The sequence below is a fragment of the Notothenia rossii genome, assembly GCF_949606895.1.
Source record: "Notothenia rossii genome assembly, chromosome: 8".
Lineage (NCBI taxonomy): Eukaryota > Metazoa > Chordata > Actinopteri > Perciformes > Nototheniidae > Notothenia > Notothenia rossii.
Genome location: NC_136906.1, coordinates 54833242 through 54859388, shown reverse-complemented (window position 1 = coordinate 54859388; position 26147 = coordinate 54833242). Strand labels below are relative to the sequence as shown.

The 26147-nt window shown below is 39.0% G+C and overlaps 1 protein-coding gene across 3 annotated transcripts in view; it reads right to left on the bottom strand.

Moving 5' to 3' along the window:
- Positions 1–1686: 1686 nt before the first annotated feature.
- Positions 1687–26147, bottom strand: part of cnih3 (cornichon family AMPA receptor auxiliary protein 3) — a 140379-nt gene continuing 115918 nt past the window's right edge. The window contains exons 4-8 of one of the 3 annotated variants that reach the window (XM_079644275.1): positions 17692–17804; positions 8478–8621; positions 7909–7964; positions 6699–6745; positions 1687–4250 (exon numbers count right to left, since the gene is read on the bottom strand). In XM_079644275.1, coding sequence (XP_079500401.1) covers positions 7937–7964; positions 8478–8621; positions 17692–17804 — 285 coding nt within the window. In that variant the 3' untranslated portion in view covers positions 1687–4250; positions 6699–6745; positions 7909–7936. Of the gene's footprint in view, positions 4251–6698; positions 6746–7908; positions 7965–8477; positions 8626–17691; positions 17805–26147 lie in introns of all 3 variants that reach the window. The other 2 variants (XM_079644273.1, XM_079644274.1) reach the window with 2 other exon arrangements.

Here is a 26147-nt window from a genome sequence, read left to right as displayed (position 1 = left end):
ATCCAGGCAGTGGTCTCTGCATCGCCTTTTTGCTGACATGCGATTCTTGGTAAACATTGAAGGATTATTTGAATTATTTGAAGGATTAAAGTAACGTGTTATGGCAGGAAAGTTAAGTCTGGTATATTCATTTTAATGTCACCTTATATATATTCATGTGTGTTAAATTTGAAGGGACAAAGTATATTTTCCCTCCCCAATATATTGAGGTGAAGTCTTTGTGTTTAGAGAAGGATGGGAGCAGGGGACATCCTAATTTGGGGATAGCTCCAAAACTCTGGAATGTTTCCCTCATAAAAGAAGAGTGTGCGTTACACATGCTTAGGGCAAATGTGTGTGTGTTTTCATTGCAGTAAATATATGTGCTACATGATTACTGTTCAACTATACCTCTGTTTTTATTCTTTCATGTGTGGGTACTAAATGGCTACAAACATTGTGGAGAAATGAGCTTAAACATGTTTTATTACTCTATGAAATGGAAGCAGCTTTTATGATAGGGACGAGAGAGCATTTTCAGCATGTCAATTATCAGGGAAATCTACTTGTTTTCAATAGATGTGTGTGGTTAATTACTTTGTATTAATAATAACAGTATGTGTAAAGGAAGCTGGAAATATACAATGTGAAACCTTTTTATTTGAAGTAAAGGTGTGAACAATAGCTCAAACAAATGGAAAGGCGGTAAGACAAATTAGTGTGTTCTCTATATTGGGCCTGTGTGAAGTTTGACTATTTGAAAAGCATCTCTAATACTGCTTAAGAGCATAGGTAATGTGTTCTTCGTTATTATTGATATGAAAGTGATTTACATGTATTACGTATAGTTAGCCAACTATAACAACTATATCTTAAAACATACTTTTAACTTGTGTGTGGTAACCTGAGGCGGGAAGATGGACACAGGGACAAAGGGCCATAAAGGGGATGTGTGTGTGCTGGCTGCAAGATGTGAAATAAGATAAGGAAACTTGTTGTTGAGAGCAGGTTCGTACCAGACACCAAAAGGTATCTGGTTTTCGTCAAACTGAAAGAGACTTTTTGTTTCCGGGTTTCTTCTGCAGTGTCGCGCTGATTGGGTGCGACAGGCCATGTGTTGGTCTCTGCCAATAAGATGACCTCTGGGGGAAAGCACGCACACACCTCCTCCTGTGTTTTTAGTATGAAACACTGTGTTTTCCTTTGGTTCGCGCTCTTGTTTTTGACCGGCCGTTCCTGAGACCTGTCTCACACGTGGTAGAGCCTGAGCCCGGAGTACTCTGCAGAGTGCTTCGTGATTCCTTTGTATTTGTATTGTTACCTTGTATCATTAAAACAAGATTATTTTTTCACTTGCATTCTGGTGTTTCTTAATCCCTTCCTTTTTACGAATTTACCCAGCTTATCAAACGACACGCGGAGACGAGGTTGGTTTTAAACATCCTCCAAATCTCCAACAACATCCACGCAGGAATTACGAGAGGAAGTTGCGGTGAAAATTGGTAATGTGGTCTATTTGCGTTCATTATTTTTTACAGCTATAGTCAATTATGCATTATCAGTCAAATCTACCCCCACCTTCTTCTTTCGTTGTTTCCACGTGTTGTTTAATGTGTTTCTTGCTCAAGGAACATATTATAACACAATATATGCAATAGTATGATACGGGTGGGTACGTTGAAAAAAGAAAACCCCATTTGATTTTAAAATACTTTATTTCATAAACAATATCTAAATTCAACTCGGTCGGTCACATACACAATAAGGATAGAAAATGCTTGAATTAGAATAAGAGAAAACAACAAGAACTGGGCATTCCTTTCTGCTCTTTGAAGGGCAGTTTACAAAGTGAGCTCATTGAGTGAAGATGATGTTGATGATCTACAGAGTGGCCTGGTAGTTAGAAAACTGTGCTACACATGGAAGATTCAGGTTCAAGCTCCTGCCCTGCCGAGGTGTCTCTGAGCAAGACTCTGAATGTGTTCCAGCTGCGGGGATGATGATCTGTAGGTGAGTTTGTCCTCTGAGGTACTTTCATCATACAGTTATTCCTCAATATACTCAGACAGATCTCATGTATCCCCTGCTACAGTTGCTTTTATTCAAATCACAGAGAAAGACGGATCAATGCTCGTAACTTTTCGCAACTTCCTCTTTACTACACATGCTGTCTTAGGGCCTGTGTCCACAGAGTGTATTTTTCTGAGCGCCTGCATCTTTTCCAAATGTTTCTATTAAGGTAGCGAGAGTTTGCCATTGCATGCAACGCCTCGTGAAAAAGCGTTTTTCCTGATTGTCCGCCGTGTGTGCGGCCGCTACGAACGCTTCGAGTTGTAATGTTTCAACTGTTCAATGTCGAACTGGAAAAGACTTAGCAGGTTTCCACTTCCGGTTCCCTCGTCTAGAAATCAATGTTTTTTTAAAAGTGTTTGTGGTTAGAAGTCTATAAGGTCTGTCGTAAACACAAGCTGAAGAGATGTGTACGTTATGTTCTAAGACATGAAATATTTAAGTAAATACTCCACTCTTGAATATCTGAAGCTTCTATGTCATAAAAAAAGCAGTTGCTAACAAGGGACTAAATAAGACTACTAAATGTCATCACGCTAAACATGAGCAGCCTTTAGCTTAGCGGTGGTGATGCCATGCAACAAGGAAGTAGTTTGTTTATAGCCTATAGCTTTTGACTTCTGCCGACTGTATTTATGCTTCAAAAATCACAAAGTGGTGTTATTATGTGGAAATTATCCTGGTGAACAAAAAATTATTATAAACGTGTGTTGGCCACAATATTTACTTCCTGCATTATACCCAAATAAAATGGGGATATCCAATTGTTTTTTCTCAAGGGAGCACATGCAATGCTAACTTCCAGGTGCTAACAGAAAAACATCCTCACTGCACCAATTTATGGAGAAAACAATATGAAACACATATTTATAAGCACAGATAATAAAATACAAATGGGCGATGCTAGTCATGCTACGTTGTGAAGATATTGTTGCCACAGAAGAACGGTAAGAACCTTTTTTATTTTTAAAACGCAGGGAGGAGGCTCTGCCAGAAAAAAGGTGTGTGGACACAGGCCCTTATCATGTTGTGGTTATTTTAGAATATCATATTTCATTTAAGGTAGATAAAGGAGGAAAACCATCAGTATCTCACAAATAGATAATAATAAATACATTTCAATACTGAAAGATAAACATGTTGGTCCATGGTGTAAATCGAGCTAAAAAAGATTCACATTTTCTCCCCATATTCAAACGGGGCTGGATTAATTATTTACATATTGGAAGACCTTCACCTGTGTGGCTAGACTATAATAATTTATCTCTATTATATATTTATATATAGCCAAATATTGCAAATATTGTGCAAGACTCTATTTGTGCAAAGAATATGTGCTCCTCTACTATCAAAAAATTGGACAGGTGTTAGCTTTTGAGTTTTAGAAAAGTTTTCCCACAATAGAACAACACTAGGATGACACAAAGAAGGCATTTGCTGTATAGGATACCTTTTGCTTCTATTAGAAATTCCTTTAGTTAAATAATACACCAAAATGCACACGTCACAAAAGCCATTCACATACTGTAATGTTCGAAAGAAAAACCCACAGGCCATGGACAGTGTGTGCCATTCAGTGGAAAATATCGTCTGCTCGAGTGTTTCCAACCAAAGCATTCTGCTTTATGTACAGTGTTATCTGTCCATGCAGGCGTCCATGTATCCCTCGTTTCTGACTCACCAGTGAAGCTACGGTTGGCGAGGCATCGAGAGGGGATGACTGAGGGGGGGTGAGCCGTGCTGGGCCGGACAGTGCTTCACCATGCTGTGCCTGAGACAAACTGTGCAAACGCTACTGTGCTCTTTATCCTCTTGGGCTACCAGCGCTGCAACTTTACAGTATGTACGGTACCACTTCAGAGGAGGCTGTGGATGTATGTGTGTGTTTGGTTCAAATGTTGGCCAGGCAGTGATTTACTTGGGTCTAGCTACGACCGGTCTAACTGTAAACAAGACTTCAGTTTGTATTTACAGACAAGCATGAAACCTTCCTTCTTAAGGGGACAAAGCAGAGAAAAAGCTTCGCCCCCATTGAGTTCCTTTATTGGCTATGCAGCAAAAAACATTTTTCTATCTTCTATTTCCTGTCTTTCGATTGTAGACCGAAACAGTTGTGGTCTGTATTTCCAGAGGCATGTTCCCTTCTCTCCAGTTGCTGATAAATCAGTTGTTATGTTGAGGTAACCAAGGAGTAGATCATACTGAAACACAAGAAGAAGAGCAAACAGGAAATGCCAAGTAAATAAACGCCCAGGCAGACAGAAGGGGACAAAGTGGTAATTAACAATTAAAATAATCTCACAACCTGAATTAAGATTAAAACACTTGACTACTGTGTGCGTGCGTGCGTGCGTGCGTGCGTGCGTGCGTGTGTGCGTGTGTGTATTCAAACATTTCATTGATCCATAGTTAGTATTCCTGCTGATTCATCTCAACACTGCAGGCTCAGATTTAACGGAACGTCTGTTTATGTCCTTAGAAGTTCGAAGCTCCGGAGCGGATTTATTTATTTTAGCTGCTGACAGAAAACCTTTATATTTGATTTTCCTTTAAAGCTTTTCTGTCATGATCTGCATTTTCAGAGTAATGTTGCTTCGTTATTTAGATCAGGGGGCTGCTGTGTTTGTTGGGTTAGTTTAAGAGTACTAATGAAACAAGGACATCCAATGGAAGAAGTAATCAGATTTTAAACTTACGTAAATGTAGCAGTACTAAATTGGAAAAATACAAGTAAAAGCCCTGCATTCAACCCTGAAAGACTGTCACTGTGGAAAAGTTGACACTGAATGCAAAGAAAAAGCTGATGAACATTATGTAATGCAATGAGCATGTGCAAAGCAAGCTGTGAAGCACACCTCGCTGCAAAGTGACAAATACATAATTTTAGCCATTGACAGAGATGAGCTTAGTTCCATTGACTCCTAATAGGGTCAATATAATACTGTTGTTTTTGTATTACTAATAACACAGACTGTGAAGTTCACCTGAAAAAGAGATTGATTGCAGGACTGCATGAAACAATTACCAACAGCATAAAGCACAGATTGGGGATCCAACACTTGTGTCACTGAGCTGAGACTTGATCAGAACAGATCAGCACTTCGCTGACAGTAACTGATGATTCCAAACATTTGTATTCATCCCTGAGGTCTTTCCGCGCTCTTAACACCTCTGATAATCTCTGCTGCTGAGGAGCCTGAAAATGTATTCTGTTGACTCACAAGTATCCATGGATAGAGAGGACGAGGGGAGAGGGTATATGAGAGGGGAGGGAGAGAGAGATCAAGAGTGAACGGCTCCTCAGAGACCTGACCTCCTCCGAGAACTGGCTTCATCATTAGTAGATGGACTTGTAGCTCTTTAAATTACAGCTCTTTTACTTCCGCAGCCTAATTAGACATTAGCTAAACATAATGTATGCTAAGATATTAACCTTTATATGAGATCCTGCATAAAAGAGGAAAAGTGACACTTAAGGGGAAAAATAAAGCTGTTTAATTTGCTAAATATTCCTGATTATTTGTTTTCGCTTTTGCACATACCGTACATTTTTATATTAGTAAAAGCTATAACGTTCTTCAGAAAAATATATTATTCTTTTTCAAAGACTTATGTCACATTTGCATTTTCTTCCGTACACCAAAGGCTAAAAGAAGAACAATAAAATCCATTTTGAATATATCTTCCATTCCATACAATTATTGTTGAACAGTAAGCTAATTTGAAAGTGTGTCAATACCATTTCACTTTATTTCAGATATTCTGATAACAATTTAATGAAACTCAGCGCAAGTTCAATCAGGAAGACCAATATCTTCATCCATATATATATATCATCCAGGTTTTGGTAATCACAGACTTTATTTCAGGCATCTAACCAAAAATATGTTTGAAGAAACTGGAAGAGTGCTCAGGTGGAACTGTGTGTTCATCTGTGTGCCTGAGAGGGCATGCACACGTTCATAATGTGTATACAAGAGGTTGTGTGCCCTTGTGGGTCTGTTTGTATTTGGTGTGCACAGTTTTCCAAAGGATATTTAGAACACAGATGCAGGTTAGAGGAGTGTAGAAGGGTCAGTGTGACAAGGCAATAAGCAGGTTTCAGGCCAATTCGCTTTCATTATTACCAGTTTCTATACATCAGTGTACTGTACTCATCCACAATTTAATATTAGTTTACTGTTTATACTGACCACCAAGATCTATACCAAATTGATGTTGCTTTTCAGCCATTGCGTGTCAATAGAATGACCATGTTAGGACCATACATAAGGTCATAAGAGCCTAATTTAGCAAACAACTGAACATGTTACTGTTTTAAGATTTTCCTACAACCTGAGATGTGATTGTGTACATTTTCTGTTAGTTATGATCATTTAAATCACCAATGCAATTGCTTTAAAAAATCTGGATTTATGACACCATTGCATTTTTACAAGATATCACCTCAGTTGAAGATATATAATATAAATATAAAGTAAACTATAATAGAAAAAGAGGTACAAGCATCAGCACTACACTATGAAAGCCAGGTATCCTTTGTTAAACAAGCCAATATTTTCAAAATAATTTCGTGGTTATAGTATATTTTACTCTGATAGTGAAATGAAAGTGAATGAACCATCGCCCTGCTTTGTAGAGTACTGTACCTCGCTGCTGCTGCTGCTGTGGCCAGGGTTCTCTAGCACAGCATAAGCTAGAGCCGACAGGATGAAGTGAGATGGAGAAGCAAGATGGAACAAGTTAAAGAGTATGGTTTACAACTACATACACCCATGTCAAGATGTTCAATGAAATATTCTCAAAACAATTTTGAAATGCTTATAGGCAAGTTATGTTAAGTATAATTTGTAGTTTTGTAGAAATCCACCTTTAACTTCACCTTAAAAGTGTATTTTGTTTTGAACCTACTAAACAGGAGACTATCTCCTGATTCATGCAGGCATTGGTATGAAAATGGATTAAATACATATCGGTATTAAACAAGCTCTTCAATGTTTTCCACTCTTATATCTCTATATCATGCCAGGAGGAAGCATATGATAAACTCCATGTCTGTACTTTTTATGATTCCTTAAAGAAATGTTAAAGAAAAATATGCCTTTTGATTAAAAAGGGGATTTCCAGAAATATTGGAAACTGAACACGTTAATATAGCTGTGACAACAATGTGTTTTTACCAGGGGGATATGATTTGGGTATATTGCAATAAAGAAAAAATTGGAATTATTCTGAAAATATCTCAGAAAGTGTAGCTATTATCAAGAAACAGCACCTCGTCTCCCTGGCATATCTTGATCTACTTGTAATTCAAACCAAACACTGGCTCCATTGCTCATGATGTTGCTTTTCTACCTGCGTGGTAAAGCTGTGATAAACCTATTGACATCACTATTTACAAAGTACCTACCTACATAAAAAGACAGCAACAGCACATTTGCAAGGATAGGACTGGCCAGCATGTTTCAAGTGTTTACTCACAGCCTTATCACGCATATAAAAAGAACAACTCCATGTTAAAGTTGCAATCCTTTTTGGGATAATTAGTCTTCAAGAATTTTGTGCTGATGTTGCCATGTTTGGCCACTACCATATATAATCTGTAACCAACACGGCTCCACAAAAATCCACTTAAATCTTGTATCCATATAATCACAGCAGCCTTTCATGACATGTAAGCTTATACATGTACACAATTACACAATTACAATATACATGTAAGCTTAGACATGTAAGCTTATACAGATCAAGATCAACTGTGTCCATATGGAAGATCATTTGGTTTAATATTTTTTTGTTGAGAATAAAGCCATTCTGTCTTTACTACCACAGAATAAAAGGTAAAAAAAAGGATTGTACCTTTAAGTGTTTCCATTGTAAAGTTCTATTAGACGGATATATCCAGGTTCCACACACTGCAGCAACCACATGACACAAGGAACAAGAATCCGGAGTGATTAATAACAGCAGTATTAGACAAGAAACAGGAACATTATGCACTATTATCATCGAACACTTCATCAAAAAACATTAGTGCAACCATTTTTTACCAGTGTATAGTAGTTTTAACCCTCTGGTAGTGTTTCTCAATGAAGTAAAGAATCCAATTCTCGTAACATCACATGCATTAGCAGTAGTGGGCCATATAGTAAACCTAGTTAGCCTGACAGAGCTACAGTATGTGAAATAACTTGCATGTGATTGTCAGAGAAATGATTGCCTTATTCAATGATTTGCACTCACTTTGCTTTATCAGAGCTGGGAAAACAAACCAAGTGAAATATAAATAGGGTTTGAAAAAAACAAACATTTGAGTGCTCTTTATCACCGTTTCATAGATGTTTTACTCTAGCTGTAATAATTAAGATTAATGTAATGTCTTTACATGTAATCCAATTATCGTCCAACACCGCCCGCCACATGCTCACCAGTAGAGATAGTAGAAGAAGGATAGGACGAAGAAGGACAGCTTGCACCAGGCCTCCTTTATGCAGAACTTGAGCGTGTCTCCGTTCATCACGGACGCTGGGTCGTAGAGCAGCTCCTTAGTGTCCGTTGGCGAATGGAAGTACCTACCACAGAGGGCAAAGACCACATCGCGGGTAGTTGACCCGTTCCAGACCCCAGGGAGGGGGGGAAGTGGGGAAGATAGGAGGTTGGAGGTAGGCGGGGGAGATGATGGGAGGAAATGGGGAAGGAGATAGTATGGAGAAAGATGGCATGATGAGTTATGGATTTACCATCATGCAGCAGACATGGTGAAAATGAAGTTGAATCTGTTCGTAACTCCCTTTCCAGAACACTTCCAATAGTCCATGGTTTAAGCGACGCTTGGTGGGTCCCGTGGCGTCCAGTTGGGAGGCGCCGAGGCTCCTTCAGCTTCATAAATGGACGCAAAGAGCTTTCAACGGATTGCAATGTATTCCCATCGGCGGCGGTATTTGACGCTCATGGAAGCACCTCACCCGTTTATGTCGGCAGTTCTTAAAGGCAATGTGAGCGTCCATTCCCATTGGATAACGGAGAATTGTACACCCGGAAGTAAGTATTCTCCTTACTGTCGATTGATTTGACAGTGATATCTGCACTACTCATCGACTCAAAAACACCAGATTACCTTTGTTAATTAAACAACATTGATAGGTTTAAATTGTGTACAATGCTTTTGTGTTTTTCCCCTTCAATTCTGAGAAACAACTTGTTTTCTCTGAAATGTGGAGCACCAAAGAGACTACACTACCCAAAATCCCCAGCTATTGTTGTGACGACGCCTGTCCGCTTTGCGACAAACCCTGTGATTAATCTTCAAGCTCTGGGATTGGATGTTGGAGGGGCAGTGCGCCAAGGTTACGCCGAGCGTCAAGCTCTTTGAAATGGAACGAAACCTTGGCAGACTATTCAAAACTGGACTCGAATGCCCCCCCAGAACTACACATGCTGGCTATTGTGTTTTGCAACATGTTCTCTCTGCCACGTCTCTACTGGGAATTGTAGTTTTAAAAGACGTTTTTTCCAAAATGAGAAGTTTACAGTATTAAACTGTGTACAGCCCTGGAGGTTTAGGCGATAGGAAACACATTGGTGTGTACAAATTTAAAACATATAATTAATAAATGGGTGAAAATCGCTTGTATCCATAGTGGGCAGCATTAATATATACCCACATGACAGCTCATTGTTACTTTGTAATTCTACTCCACTACAATTCAGAGATTAACCTGGTATTTTTACTCCACTACATGTATTTTAGTTACTTTGCAGATTCTGATTAATGATGTGAAATATAAACAACCCTTAAAGCAGACTTTAGTTACACCTGAGTAAAATTCAGGGAAGGTGATTGTCAACTGCCAACAATTAGGAGAGATATTTGATAGTTGGTGCTTGAGAAGACTAAACATTTATCTGCAGATCTCGATAAAGTATATTCATTAATCGTTATTCTCTAATAATAGTTAATTAAAAACGTTATTTAATTGCTATTTTGCACATCTCTTTCAAGATTTCGAGATTTTCAAAGGTTTATTGACATATCATACACAACTACGGTGTTGTTATGCAGTGAATGAAAAACTTGGGTCGCAGGTTCCTCAACAGCGCATTACAAGACATCTATCAATATGTGTGTATACCTCCACCATTAAACTGTGAAATGATGCACATTTCTTATACTATCTACATACATAAGAGTATAATTAATGTGTATAATATCAGTTAAAATAAGTGCTTCAACATACAGTAGTTAACATTGCAGGAAAGCAATATATTAGACGTTAAGTAAGTAAATTGTCAGGCTTAATATTTATATGTAGATACCCCCAAAGCTTTTTTCTTATTTAAAAGAAGACCTTAATCTCAAGTATTATTTAATGTTTGAATAAAGGTTAATTAATTTTTCTGTTTTGCACATCCTCATATTAATATATTTGTACATCCGGCACTAAACTGTTTTATTGTAGAGATCACTTATAGCAGTGGTTTTCAAACTGTGGGGCGCGACCCCTGGTGGGTCGCGGAGGTACTGCAGGGGGGGTGCGGGAAGATTTTTTTATTTTATCTTTCTTTCCTTTTAGCTTTGTGAAGCACCTTGAGATTACGTTGTTTTTAAATTCTGCTATATAAATCAAATGTATTATTATTATTATTCAATTATAATCAAGCACTGCTCGAAAATATCTCATTGGTCAGAGAAATGTGGGCATAATGCTGCCTTTTGCAACATCCTACTTGTGTGAGATAGGCTTTTCTGCTGTTGCTGCCATCAAAACGAAATACAGATCAAAGCTGAACATTGAGAATGAACTGAGAGTGGCAGTCTCAAAACAACAGCCCGGTTTGAGAAGATCTGCAAGGGAAAGCAAGCACACACAAGTAATTGATAAACTATGTGTGGAATAGGAATGGTAAAGTGATGTGATCGTTTGCCACCTGCAGTAGAAATAGTAGTTAATTAATATATTTTCCTTAAAGAAATTTGAATTTAGAAATCTACTACTCAGGGAAGAAGGCCAACCAGTTTTAATTAGGCTAAATTAATTCACAGTGTCTATTACAAGCACTTTTGTTCATGTGTAATCCATAATAAAATATAAAATGATAGTTGGATCTTTGTATCTTCTTATTATTAGTAGAGAAAATGTAATGTTTTTACAACAATATACAATTAATCCAACCAATATAGATGGGAACCGGGTTGGGGGGGGGGTCCCGAACATATTTCCAATTACCCAAGGGGGGCCCGACTGAAAAAGTTTGGGAACCACTGACTTACAGTATCTTCTTGATTTTGTATATTCTATATTTCTATCATTGACCATCTAGTTTCCCCCCATGAAAGTATGTACTCAATAACGTGTTTTAACCACTAGGCGGTGCACACAAGGTACACACAGCATACTAATAATAACTTTGTATTATTAGTGTAGGACACTTATGTATGTATTAGGGATGCCAGAAACTGACCATGATCAAAATCGAAAATCGGACAGTCCTGGCGAATAATAATCGATTATTCGACGCTCACCGACCGCGCCCCCTCCACCCCCCCCCCCCCCCCGCGGGAGAAAAAAAAAGAAAACTCTTGCATTTGACCTCATTTGCACTTGTCAGTTTGAAGTAGTTGCACGAGGAACTCTTCTTTCCTTTTTTCATCTTTAGTTGTGTTCTCACTCCAATAAATCAATCGCACGTGTGACGGAGAGGGAGGGGGGGTCGGTGTGTAGCAGCGCAGCGAAGGGCTGCGCAGAGTGCTGGCTTCCTCCAAGTTTACAGTAAAACAAACTGGTGGTGTGACCAATGGCCATTTACAATTATTAATACTATTACTATTATTAGCATTAGTCTATATTTTGGTTGAAACTAAGCCAGGAAAAAAATTAAAACATAAATAATAATAAAAATATATATAAATAAAATCGAATTTTAAAAATTATTTTCGATTATGGAGACTGTAACGAATATTCAAATAATCGAATAATCGCTGGCATCCCTAGTATGTATAACATCTGAAGATATTTAGTTTTATTCATGATTTTACATAATTTTACAGGATATTGCTATACTATTTCTATAATTTGCTTAAGATATAACTCTTAAAAATATAAGTAACAAAAAGATAAAACACTGGCATGTAATTTACGACCGGACAAAAAGACATGGTGCATGCACGAAAAATTACACTACCAATAGAAATACATTGCTCGTGTGACACGAAAAAAAGAGGAAAATCGTGTTGGTGAACACGAATCAATAGATTAAATGTCGTGGCTATAACATGAAATGCTGTGAGACTGGGTTGGTCCAAGAGTGTTATTGTACATTTAATATCCAAAAAGACCTCTAGCCTGCTTTCTATTTCATGATTTGGTTATGATGAAGTTAAGATTCAATTTAAATGTTATCCAGCATCGGTTTAAAGGTGTTTTTGTTATTTCACAGATGCCTACTGTTTGCCTGGAACGTTAGCTTTGTCTACCTGTGCAGGGACCAAAGTTAAATACAATATTCCTGCAGACTGCCATTTCAACACATTAGCTTGGACCGTTTAAGCTGACAAAATGTTTAAGTGCAAAGCTTGGGGTAACAGTAAATAAGGGGATATGGGTAAAATGTATTCCCCTTATTTATGGTGTGTGAATATCTCAATAGGGGGTTAACTTATCCTGTGGTGGAACAAGCTAAAGTTCCCAACAAGACGAAGTATGATTACATATCTTCAACCAGTTCAGGTTTGTAGTATCAGGGCGGGGGTTTATTCTTAGTCAATAAGCTCAGTTATTAAATTACAACTGTGGTGCATAACAAATTAGTTTATATTGAATCTTCAATTTAAGATATTCTCACTATTTAACATCTATCACCTGATGACTCAAAACCTGAAGGGAAATCCACCCTATAATAGAATAAACATGTTTTAATGCTACATGTTTAGCATGATCAATATTTGTAAACACAAACAGCTCTCTCATAAAGCAGTGAAAGTTGAAAATGTGCTAAATAACCAAAAGAGAAAACCTGGCCGTGATTAATAGCAGGGCGGGTTTGGGAATTGAGAGGTTTTTCCTGTAGCTTTTACATCCCAGTGAGACTTACTTCTGCGGGGCTCTTATAATTACACAGGAAATATGTCATACAAAAAATGAGCACTCAAAGAAAGTCATTATGATAATATATACGTAGACATAGAAAGAAGGTTACTGTACAACTGCTGCCTGTTAGTTTAGAGAGAACTGTTTATGTACTTATTCATGATTGCCTCGTTACTTTTTATTGGGGGGATTAGCCTTTCATTCACCCTAGAACTGACACAAATGAACAGGATGCTGTAACAAACAAATATTGTATGTTAATGTAATAGACCAGTTGCATTAAGATAGTTTGATTCTCTTCTGGTAAGTCCACAGAGCCCATGACGGAGAATTCAAATACAATTTGGGAGGGTATGATCAGTTCAACCAGGAAGCTACCATCATTATGCATGTGGTCTGTTGGGTCATATAACTTGCTAACAGATGGTTTATGCCTGTCCATATTGTGTGTTAATTCACTTATATTGGTTGTTCAAAGCTGTGAAATGATCATACATTTGATTGTCATTCATGAATTACAATGTAGTTCACATTTCCATTTGTCCATTGATGACTCATGCATGTATGACATTTTCAACAATGCATTTGAAAATGAATCTTGATGTATTCAGCGTAATCCACATGTACAGAAGATACATGAATAAATGACTGATGACGAGGTAACACATTACATACTACAATATACATTTAGCTCATCAATTGTTAAAAATAAAAATAACTACAACTCCTCTGGGTAAAGGTAACAGAAAAGACAATAAAACATGTTCATGTTGAGACCACTTCTTGCCTAAACATATAGATACATTTATGTGGACAACCTTCCAGAGTATGAAAAACAAAGAAACATAAGAAGGGCGGTACAGGCCGTAATTTATACTGGTCCTCTCACGCACATACATTCTCCTTTTACTTACATATATTTTTACTCTTACACATAATTTTGCTCTCATATTCCTATATTTTAACGCTCATATTTATACATTTTGCTCTCATGCACATTCATTCAATGTTTACATTTAATATTATAAATATTATATGCATGTCCGAAGACAATATATGTATGCAAGAGAAGAATGTATGTATGTCTGAAGACAATATATGTATGCAAGAGAAGAATGTATGTATGTCTGAAGACAATATATGTATGCAAGAGAAGAATGCATGTATGTGTGAGAGAAAGTATAGTGGAAACGGAAGGAGTATGGTTGAAACGGAAGGCAGGTAATTCTCGCGCTGTGATTGGCTCAGAAGGTCGAGAGGGTCTGGCTCATGTTCAGAACTTCGGATTCAAATCAACATGATGGATGGGAGATAAATCCGTGTATCTACGGACCATTTATATACTGTACATATATTGTCTTCAGATGTGCATCTATTATGTATAATATGAAATGTAAACATAATGTATAACAAACTGTATAAATATGAGTGTTAAAATATAGGAATATGAGAGCAAAATGTATATGTGTGTGAGTGAAAAATCTATAAATATGTGAGTGACAATATATGAATGTGTGCATTGAAATATGATAATATGAGAGCAAAATGTATGAATGTGTGAGTGTAAATATATACGTGTGTGTCAGTGAAAATGTATGTATGTAAAAGGAGAATGTATGTGTGTGAGAGGACCAGTATGAATTACGGCCTGTACGGCCCCTCATAGAAACACACATACACACGCACGCACTCACATAAGAACACACACACACACAGACTTTGAAAAGGATTCAGCTGGCAACCAAAGCATTTGAAGAAACGAAAGCACAGCATGGCCAGCCTCTCTTGGAATTTCCCTTTACACACCCACACACACATATGGAAAGCTTTTAGTTGTGCAAAAAGTATTTGTATTCATAAACATGGAAATGTCCCTCATGAGTGGACCAGTCAGGCTTCTCGACTGAAGTCTGGCACATTGTCCGTCTGCCTGCATGTTGCTCGTTAAACAAAGGTAATGTTCATATCTGAAGGTCGGAAAAGCCCAAAAGCCTGCAGGACAAAATATTGCTATCTGACCGGCTGAATGAAATGAAAATGTAACTGTTCACGACGACCATCCTCATGTTTGGCTCTGAGGACAATTAATGCTCGATTCCATCATCGTCTCGGTGGGTGCTACACCAAACTCCTTCGCAGGATACCAAATATATCCTGGAAGAATCATCCAACAATACAGCAGATAAGGTAAGCTCCTAATCCAATGGGGTTCTAGGTTTGCTGGCCACTGTTTCCGTGCCAATTGTGAACTCATTTGAGATCTTATCCCATGGAATCCTTTGAGGGGTGAAAAGCTAATCTTTACGGATTTCCTGGAGAGGGACACTGGTTTCAGCCTCGAACATCTTGGAATTGCAATGGGCAACCAAAAATTCTGATAGAGTTGTGCAAGGTCTACCGATTTTCACGATGCTGATGATGATGATGATGATGATGATGATGATGATGATGATGATGATGATGATGATGATGATGATGATTGAAGTGTCATTGGAGACATTTTGGTTTGTTTACAACTAGTTTGTAAGGATAGGTTTTAATGTGTTTCCAATGGAAGGGATGGGGAAAACATTCACAGTCTTTTTCAGTAAGAGCCAATTCCGTACAGAAAGACTGTATCTATTACTTTTAAACACAAAGACTTTGGAATACCAGAGACTGTGGATTTTGCCAACCCCAATTAGAGAGTGAATACATCTATAAGTATTTTTATTTCAGTGTTCATATGTAAATTGGTTCCTGAAGTAGGGGTATCCTCAGTCTAAATATTCTACTGTTTACTTCTGAATTTACGTCTAAGGTTATATTGCCTTACTTTGTAAAAGTTGATAAAGTTATATACAGTACGTATACATATTATATGCAGCTATTTAGAGTTAAGCACAGAGTTAAGTCTGCATGAACTTCACTTCAGTAAAAATAGCATTTACACTGCTGTGTAATTTGGAACCGTGGTTTTATTTCTGAGAATTAAGAGGGAGTCATTTGGAATGAAAAAACAGCAAAAAGAATAGCTCATGTACAATTGTATAACCATTGTTGAATTTCTGGACAACTAGGAGACGTGCTGAAACAGACGTCTGAAAAACAATTCCATAAAACCATAACAGGAAAATGATGTAATGATAATGCAATGTATGTGAGCATATAAGGACATGATTTCGATGAACTCGTGGATGAACCGATAACTGGTTGCTTTATTGTATTACTTTGTTTTATTAGTTATAGGTAGGGTATTTTTTTCCATGATTCCAAGTTTATGCTTCACGGATACAAATGTGGTCGCACAATTTGGCATTTAGGCCTGTTATTATAGGCACTACATCTTTCAAATCAAGTTTTAAAGTCATCAAGCTTTGCTGAAAGCAACTTTGTCAATCTAGCCTTTTAAAGTAGCCCTCTCAGCAACATCTGCGAGTCACATCTGCATATGGACTCACAAGCGAGAAGCTACACTTACATACACACACGTACACACAAACGCATCCATATAAGTTGGTGTGATCATCAGTGTTTCCTTCCCTCCCTCTCCTCTAAATCACCTTGTCAATATCAGATCTCTACCCTATCATTCACTCGACTCACACCGTCCTTTCTCCTGCCACTTCCCTCCGTCATTTTGCACCCTACTCAATCTATGTCTCCCTTCTTTTCCTTCTCCTCTCATCTCTCAGCTGTGCAGGAAGCTGCCTCTGTAGCCGCTGGGCATCTGGCACAGCCTCCAATTAATGAGACAGCAAGATGTGTTTCTCTCTCTGGCTCTCCTCTCCACTCAGTCTGTAACTTCAACCAGCTGAGCGCATGAACTAGACCGAATCACACTGCCAGCAGACTACATCTAACACACATTTGAGGAAAGAAAAGGAACAGAGACAAAGAAGAAGCAACTAAAGAAATCTTAAGACCCAGTTTTTGAGAAATTGCCTTTCAGAATCTTGTGTTATAACACTGATTTACTTGCTTGTAACCGTGCATTTTCTCATAAACATTTGTCTATACGTCCTCTGAAAATAACGCCAGACATCTTCATAGTATAAATGTGGGGAGGTATCTGGATGTGATTTAAAATCAGCAGAATATTCTAAACAAACAAAACGTTTTTTGGGGAAAAACCCCCCCAAAGAAGTAATGTGTTCCTCAATTATTCTGTATTTGTTGTAAATAAATCCCATTAAAACCGAAACCAACATGAATTGGTCCTATAATTGTCTGTAATTCAAATCTGAACTGCATAACTCCATTATTGTCCTAGACAAAAAGTTGTTATTGGAAATATTAAGCAAAAACCCAGATGACTTTCTATTCAAATGTTTTTACAGTTCTCGCTATAGGAATGTACGTTTGTATCTAATAGGCACATAATTCCTGGGTATACTAGAATCGTAGCCACTTGCCAACAGACAAAAAGCAAGCCTACTTTCCAACACAAATTCAAGTTTAATTTAATTTTCAGTAAATTTGAATATATTATACATTCAACAAGGACAAGCCTAACCCTAACTTGAGAGCACACCATCCATCCATCCACACACAAACGTATGAATTGTATAGTCACCTCCATGTGTTGTAGAAGAGCAGGGGGATGTTGAGGCCCACGGTCAGCCACTCCTGGGCACACAGGAACATGATGCAGAAGAGTCCATGGATGGAGTACTCTGGCAGCACCAACTAGGACCAAGGATGCAAGAAACAGGAGGAAGAGGGGGAAGAGTCAGAGGGAAGAAGAGGGGAGCAAAGAACAACCGATTATTCAGACATACAATAAATCACTGATGAAGCAGAAAATCAGACACCAACACTTGAGTTTGTCTCGTTATTCTTCCACTCGTTTATTTGTTAAATGTAGATACACTGACATTTATGCCATTATAATAAAATGAACTGACCAACATGAATAAACCAACACTTAGTGAAAGGGCAGTTGGTAAGCAGATGCCACATGATCATTTGAATGCCCCCAGGTGTAAGAAAACACCAACAAGTAACAAATATCATCATTAGCATTTAAGACCTAACATTACCTTGAATTTTACCACTGAAAATATGTCCATCTGCAAGTATTCCAAATGGCTTAATGTCCCCAATCTATGTTATGGAGGGCTTAACTTCGCAATGAGAGGCACATAGTGATGGCATAGCTTCAAATGATCATAATAACTGGAAGACTCTGGACTACTGATGTAGGGCTAAGGTAAGGGTTAGAGAAGCAAACCTGCCTATTTGTGATATGTGTCAATGTGACTATATCCTAAATTGGTAAAGCTTTATAGTGTACTATTTGATTTTGTATGCCCTTAGCAAACCGTCTCGAATGAACACATCCAGCATATACAGAGCAACATCTGAATGTATTTCTCCTTTTTCTATTGATGTTACAAATGTAGTAGCAATATTAACTGCCTTTTAACTCTCCCTTCTGTGTCAACTGTTAATTATAATGATTAGTGCATTTACGTTTACATACGATATTTGCTATAAGATCTACACTATACTAGATCTATTAACTGCAGGTTTTCGACTTTTGTTTTACAAGCTATTATATATGTAACCGGTGTCGTTAAGCGGTCTCTGCGTTGTGTTTTGCGTTGTTCATGGATGACCCGAGTCAGCATACAGTTTTGACGATCTCCGTGTTATTACTGACAATCTGACAAAAGATATAACAATCAGTCTAATATTAGCTTTCCCTCACAATGACTCCTCTCACGTGGAACATTTAGAAAAAGGGCTAAACGTACCCGACAAAAGATATAACAATCAGTCTTATATTAGCTTTCCCTCACAGTGACTCCTCTCATGTGGAACATTTACAAATTAGAAATCTTCATATTATGGATATGCAACATCATCTGCTCAAAAGTCATAATTTGATGAGAAAAATATTGGACATTTTAATACTTTAAAGTTGTTGTAAACAGATTAGAGCAGTGATGTTTCAAATTAGTCTCAGGTTTCACCTATAGGCAACTAATCCTATTATCCAAACAAATTAAACCAGGTATATGATGTATGAGTCAATATGAAGCAGCAGCTGGAGTAAATCTGGGAACCTGAATATCAGCTGAGAGAAAAGCACAGGCATTTCGGCTATGCATTACAGTGATGCTCTGAACTCTTTTCTGCGGTATTTACCCACATACACCATCCGACAAAAACTAAACACCATTTGTGAGTCTGATCTCTTGATTAGACATGCAAAGTTGTAGGCTCCTAACACAGCAAAAAGACCCAGAAGTACCTCCGTGATAAGAGCTGAATTCTCTAGAAGATAGGAAAGGAGCTACAATGCTTCCTTTATATAATCTCCTTTAGTTTAGGATACACTGGACCGTCCTTTCTGATAGGAAATAATGCTGTCCCACAAGACTTTGCGGCAGCTACATTTAAAGTGAAGCACCATCCAATACTACACTATCATGTCAAAATACGGTGCATTTTCCAACTTATACCAGATTTTGTCAAAGTGCTTTGTTGTTGATACTTAGAACCTTAAAGACAAGGTTAAACTGAAAGATGAACCATGAACTTTACGCAAATTACAGTTAGGGGTAAGCATAACCCAAAGCATCGTAATGAAATCATATTATTTACTGTTGTGCACGTGTGTGTTTAGATGCACTTTTAGTAGTCCATTTACAGATACAAATGTTCGTTTTCCAACAGCCAATGCATATCAATAACATCCACTGGCTTATCATTTACGTTGTCCACCACGGTTATCTTTCCTTAACCCAATGACATTGTTCACTGAGTTTAAGAAAAAGTGGTTAGGTAAAGATATAGGACCTGATTGGTTTTAACAATTGGATCGCAGCAAAAGTTTAGGGAAGTCGCTCTGCTCTGGTTTTCATTAAAGTTGGATCAAAAAAGTCTATCATGTCTATAATAATATGCAACTAAACAACTAAATCTAATCAAGATTCAACAACTGTATTGTCATTTTAAAAGCAAAACGGTGGCACATTGTATCAAACCTTTCACATTTCACATTTAAAGGTGGCCACTTCCTTACAGAGCCCCTCCTCCAACACACACAAACGCACACCTGACCAATGAGGGCACGAGATAAGTTTGTGCACAGATGGAAGGCTGACAGGCAGGTAGGCCATCCAGTTACTTTAGCCGGGCCGGCCCAAATTGATTCGTCGTGCTTTTTACAGTACCACGGCTGCACAGATGACTTTTTTTAATGGATTTTTTGTCAAAGCACAAAGATATTCATTGCTATCGGGATGTTAAGAGCATTCCATGGAATATAACAAAAAGTGTATCTCGAGCCGGTTTCTCAAACTTACCTACCCCACATTTATGTTCTCAAATGGAATGACGTTAATACTACATCCTAAATCACAAATTAGAATTAAGCCTTGTGGTTTTATTTAACTTACTCACTATTTTGCAGCTGTTTTGAAGCAGTGTTTACCCCGCTCCACCCACAGGACCACTCCTCCCTCAGCTTCATCATCACTTAGTCCAACTAAAAGGTACAATGGGGTCAGATTAGAATTTTCCAAAGGGGGTTTCGATTAGCATGAAACACTTGAAATAACTAAAGGACAAGTTAAACAAGAAAGTAGAAAGAATGGGAGGTGATATAAAACTATTACTGCTAAAAAGTTAGCAAGGATTGAGAGTCAGGCCTAAACATTCCAAATGTGTGTATCTGACACTGCATTGTAACTTTTATTTTTAAATGCCACTTTATATCGTTGCTTTAAAATGAGTGTTTTTAAATATGTTTCTTAATGCTCTTAATGTCTTTCATTTTTGTAAAGCACTTTGAATTGCCTTGTGTTGACATGTGCTATATAAATAAACTTGCATTGCCTTGCCTTGCCTTAGTCCTTTTTTGGTTGTATGGCAGATTGCAACCATTTTACGATTTAGCATGCAAGCTATGAAGCTTGGCTTTCCAACCTACAGTGATATTTGGCCAATCAGACTCTGCATTTGAAATTGCTTGCCATGCAAAACATTGTGAACACCTGGATAACCAAAATGCCTTAGTCCACTGAAATTTGCTTTCCAACGACTTTGTTAATGTTATTCACGAAGAAAGCCACTTCATTTCTCATGTATATTTAACAGCATACAGGGCGACCCATTACGGTGCCATTCAGGACCGCCTGGCCTCGAACATTACCGTATATGCTGCCATAACTCGGCGGTGTTCAGGATGCATAATTCAGATGGCTACATGCCTCATAACAGAAACACTTTTTCACTGAATATGTCTTTAACAGCGGGAGACAGGAAAACTGCTGCTAAGACTACTTTTAAATATATCCATTTGCTTTGACACGTACAGCAGGGCGCCTGAACACATACACATGCACACACACTCACTCAAAAATACACACACACACTCACTCAAAAATACACACACACACACACACACACACACACACACACACACACACACACACACACACACACACACACACACACACACACACACACACACACACACACACACACACACACACACACACACACACAAACTCACAATAGCTCTCCCCTCCCCACACAGGCAAAAAGCTCATTAAAAACAAATAGTCACACTGAGCTTTACATTCTCCCTTTTCTGTCCCCTTCTTGTTCAAATCCCTAATGCATGTTGGCTGGCAGCACTCAGATGGAGGTACAAGCATGACACGCAACTACGCAGCACTAGAGAAAACATGAAACTTTACTGAAAACATGAGAACAGCCTTTTGTTCCTAAGTGGGCTTGTATGCAAAATAACAATGTTTAATATGTGTTGCACGGAAGCATGTAAGATATAAATGCTAGCCTTCAGTTATTTACAGGGTTTAGACCACCAGCATTACATGTCTGAAAGCACTAGAATGGTGCAGGAATGAGTCCTACAACCTGGAAATAAGTTAGCATTTAAGCACTTTCGGTTCCCTCGTATGGAAGTCAACCTTTTTTTAATGCATTTTGATTAGATGCCTGATATAAGACCTGTGGTTTCCATTCAGGTTTTGTTCAAAAACATAAAATATATCAGTAACTAACCAACTCTTAAGCTTCTATGTGTCCAAAAAACGGAGGTTACTAAAAGTCATCACGCTGAATATTAGCCGCCTTTAGCTTAGCGGTGGTGATGCGCAGCCATGCCACTGTGATGTAGTCTGCTCACTTGTAACGTAACCTTTTTGCTTCTAGTCATTGCATTTAAGCTCCAAAAATCAGAGAATAAAAGGTGATCTATTTTTTTATACATGATGGTTTGCTGGTGGGAAGACAGTGAGGGACAATATTACTTTTACTGGTTGGATTGTAAAAAAGAGGATTTATACTTGAATACAAGGAACCAGTGACCTTCTGATTGGAGGATAACCACCTACCTTTCATGGAGTTTGTCGAAGAAGTCACGTATTCAAGAAACATTTATTTTAGTTCAGCTAAAAGGAAAGCAAAAAACAGCAATGGAAACACAATTTTCCATCTTGGCAGATAATACCGCCGGTATCTTAATATGAAAAACTCAATACCAATAATTGTCCATTAACTTTGACTATATTTGAGCACCAAGCATTATTCCCACACTTTGTGCGGTTGCAGCTTCATCTAGTACCTCATTCACACCAACGGTGTTTCAGGGCCGGTTCGGAGCTGGAGCTTGAAAAGCACCGTGTTTTCCTCTTCACAGCGCAGCGGAGCAGCCTCTTACTCCCAGTTTCCACTGGGTCCGTCTGCGCCGCGCTGCGCCGCGTTACGCCGCGTTACGCCGCGTTACGCTGCGTTACGGCTGCGCCACGGTTTTGGTCCGACCTCCTCTAGCGCCATAACCCACCGGACGTGTCCCAGAAGCGTTTCAGAAGCGTAGCGTCGTGCGTGCAGGCTCGCAGTTTTGTTATTAATTCGGGCATCCTGGAAATTTGTACTTCTACAAGAAAGTAACTAGGCTATGTAGTTAAATGTTTTATTTTTGTGTCTGTTTAAATCGTGTTTATTGTTGTTATAAATTTCCAGTTAATAATAATTAATTATTTAATCATTCATATTTAATTCAATTAATAATAATCATATAAAATAGTGTGTTTTTCCACTTCCATGATGAAAACCTCGTCGTCCATTGTGCGTATCGTAGTGGAGGTGTTGTGATGAAGTGTGCTAAATTAGTATATGTGGGGGATGGGCCTGGCCCGGATGCTCACCTTTTCACTTCCTGCGAGGGGGGGCTGCCTGCCCGACCTTACGTTACGGCTGTGCCGCGGCAAAAATAGAATTCATCCTAATTTTAGAGAAGCGCTGCGCCGAGCCTTTTCTGGGACGCTTCTGGGACGCGTCTGAGCCGTAACGCGGCGCGTGTGGTGGAATAGCACCCATTGACTAGAGTGGCCGCGATCCTTACGACCGCCGCGGCGCAGCTGTAACGCGGCAAGGCACAGACGGACCCGGTGGAAACTGGGGGTTAGCTCCGGAATCCGGTTCATTTCGAGCACCAAAAAATTGCCCGGCCAGAGCAAAAGCACCACATACGTCACGCTTACGTCGAGGCGGGGGCAGGGGCGGGATCAACTCCTGAACAACAACAAAAAGCTGGTGTTTTATCCAGTTTGTACACAACGATGGAGAAACTTAACAAGCAGCTTTGGTCCACTGAAGAGACCAGCTACCTACTGGGAATCTGGACTTCCGAAGAAGTACAGAGGAAGCTGGAGCGCAATCAGCCATTGTTGTTGTTGTTGTTGGTGTCAGCTGTGAGGGGTTTCTGCGGTTTGGCTTTATGAAGCAGGCACGCAAACGGTTACGTCATGATGCAAACGATGACACAATGACGCAGCAACAGTCGGACTCTGGGCAGTGTGAAAAGAGCCGGAGCTAAACCGAAGAACCGGCTCTGAACCTGAAAAGCTCTAGCACGGAGCTTGAACCGGAGTTGCGTTGGTGTGAATGAGGTATAGGATTCCACAATGTGGGCAAAATGATCTCCATTTGCTAGGTTTCTGAATCTCCTATCCTATTCTTCTGGGATTGCACACCAAGATTTGGCTGGGTAGTGGAATTAGGCTTGAGGTCCTTGCTGGATCACTTTAGCCCCCTACACTGCAATCTACTTTCGCAACTGCTCGGCCATGGTTGTCATTTTGTCTGGCAGATGTGGTTGGTTGGACATATTACCGTGGGTGGTCAAAATGTCCTTTCTGCTTTTAACAATATAAGCAGACAGCACAAAGTCCTATTTGCACCTTTATTCCAATGTTCTGACCACAAACTCTTCAGTCAAGGTCCAGTAAGCAGTCAGGTCAATTTGTATGAACAGCTGTGTTTGTTATATCCTATCATTTTTTAATTACATTTACCATCGACAAAGAGTGCCTTTGTCACAAATGAACTGGTTGTATTTTTCTTTCCATCATAACCGAAGCCATGCCAGGTCCAGACCCGACCCTGCAATCCTCCTGAGCATTCTGTTTTTCTTTTAGTTCACAGCTCAGTAAGTGTGACGAGAATATTTGTTGCTGGGACAAAAATCTAGCACACACATGCATCATTCAAATGATATACAACTGCATTGTTCACTGATGGAAACCCTGCCTTTGCATTCGGTAAACATGTACACATGTATTCATTTTTCATGTTATTTTTTGCAATCAATTGCAGACTGTCTATGATTTGTGTGTGTGAGAGAGAGAGAGAGAGAGAGAGAGAGAGAGAGAGAGAGAGAGAGAGAGAGAGAGAGAGAGAGAGAGAGAGAGAGAGAGAGAGTGTGTGTGTGTGTGTGTGTGTGTGTGTGTGTGTGTGTGTGTGTGTGTGTGTGTGTGTGTGTGTGTGTGTGTGTGTGTGTGTGTGTGTGTGTGTGTGTGTGTGTGTGTGTGTGTGTGTGTGTGTGTGTGTGTGTGTGTGTGTGTGTTGACAGAGGGACCCATCTGGGAATGTGCCTGGATGGGACTGGAGATCTGTTTATCTGGCTGTGTTGCCCGGGGGGCCGCCCTCACTACAAGTCTACCATGATACACTGCATCAGTGCACTTCTCAAAACTTTGTGAACTTTGTGATGTCTGCCAAACGGACAGAACTAACAAGACTGTGGATGTTAGAATGCTGGATGTACAGTATACATCCATAAAATAACTTATGTTGCATGATTGAATGTACGTTACTTTTCAACTATTCTTTTCAACTTTTCCCTTAGTATTTCACCACCACCAGTGTCTAAACCCCGGGGGGGGGGGGGGGGGGGTTCTCTTTCTAGTGGGCTTCCCCTCCCCCCTAATTCATCACAGTATGATGGGGTCTAATCTCCAAAAACACTATTGTGCATACGGCAATACTAAGTCTCTCCTGATTGAAATGTGTTTAAAGGAACAGGGTTAGGGTTAGGATAGCGTACAAGGTGCAACATAACAAAAGAAAGCTAACATTTACACACACTAACACACCCTTTGCCATCAGGATCTATGTGGGGTTAAGTATTTTGCCCGGGAGACAAATCAACATTGACTGCAAGGGCTGGGGATTACATTACATTACATTGCATTTAGCTGACACCTTTATATAAGTGGAATGCAATTTACAATAAGTGCATTCCACCAAGAAGATACAAACTTGAAGAAAACAGAATCAAGTACATCAGGTTTCATAGAGCCAAAACATTTCAAGTGCTACTCAACTGACTTTAGATAAGACAGTGCTTAGTTAGTATATAAATGCTTATTTATGTGACCCGCTCTATCGAAATCAGCTGGAAGTCGCAACGGCTCATTTCAAAATAACTGTGGATTTGCGTAAAAATTGTTTTTCGGGGTTCGGGTGTCTTGTCTGATTTTAAATAAACAAAGTCTTGGCTTTCAGAAACTTTTATTTCCAAAATCACACAATAAATACATTTTTGAAGCTTGTAAAGGGAAGAAGACAGCTCTCACTCGCCACTCTGCTGTTCCGCAGCGCTGCTCCCCCTCCCTCCGGCTGAAATTATGAATGTAAGCGTGTAGTAATCATAGATAACACGGCAGGGTCCGTTACAGTTTGTTTTCATCTGATTTCAAATAAACAAAG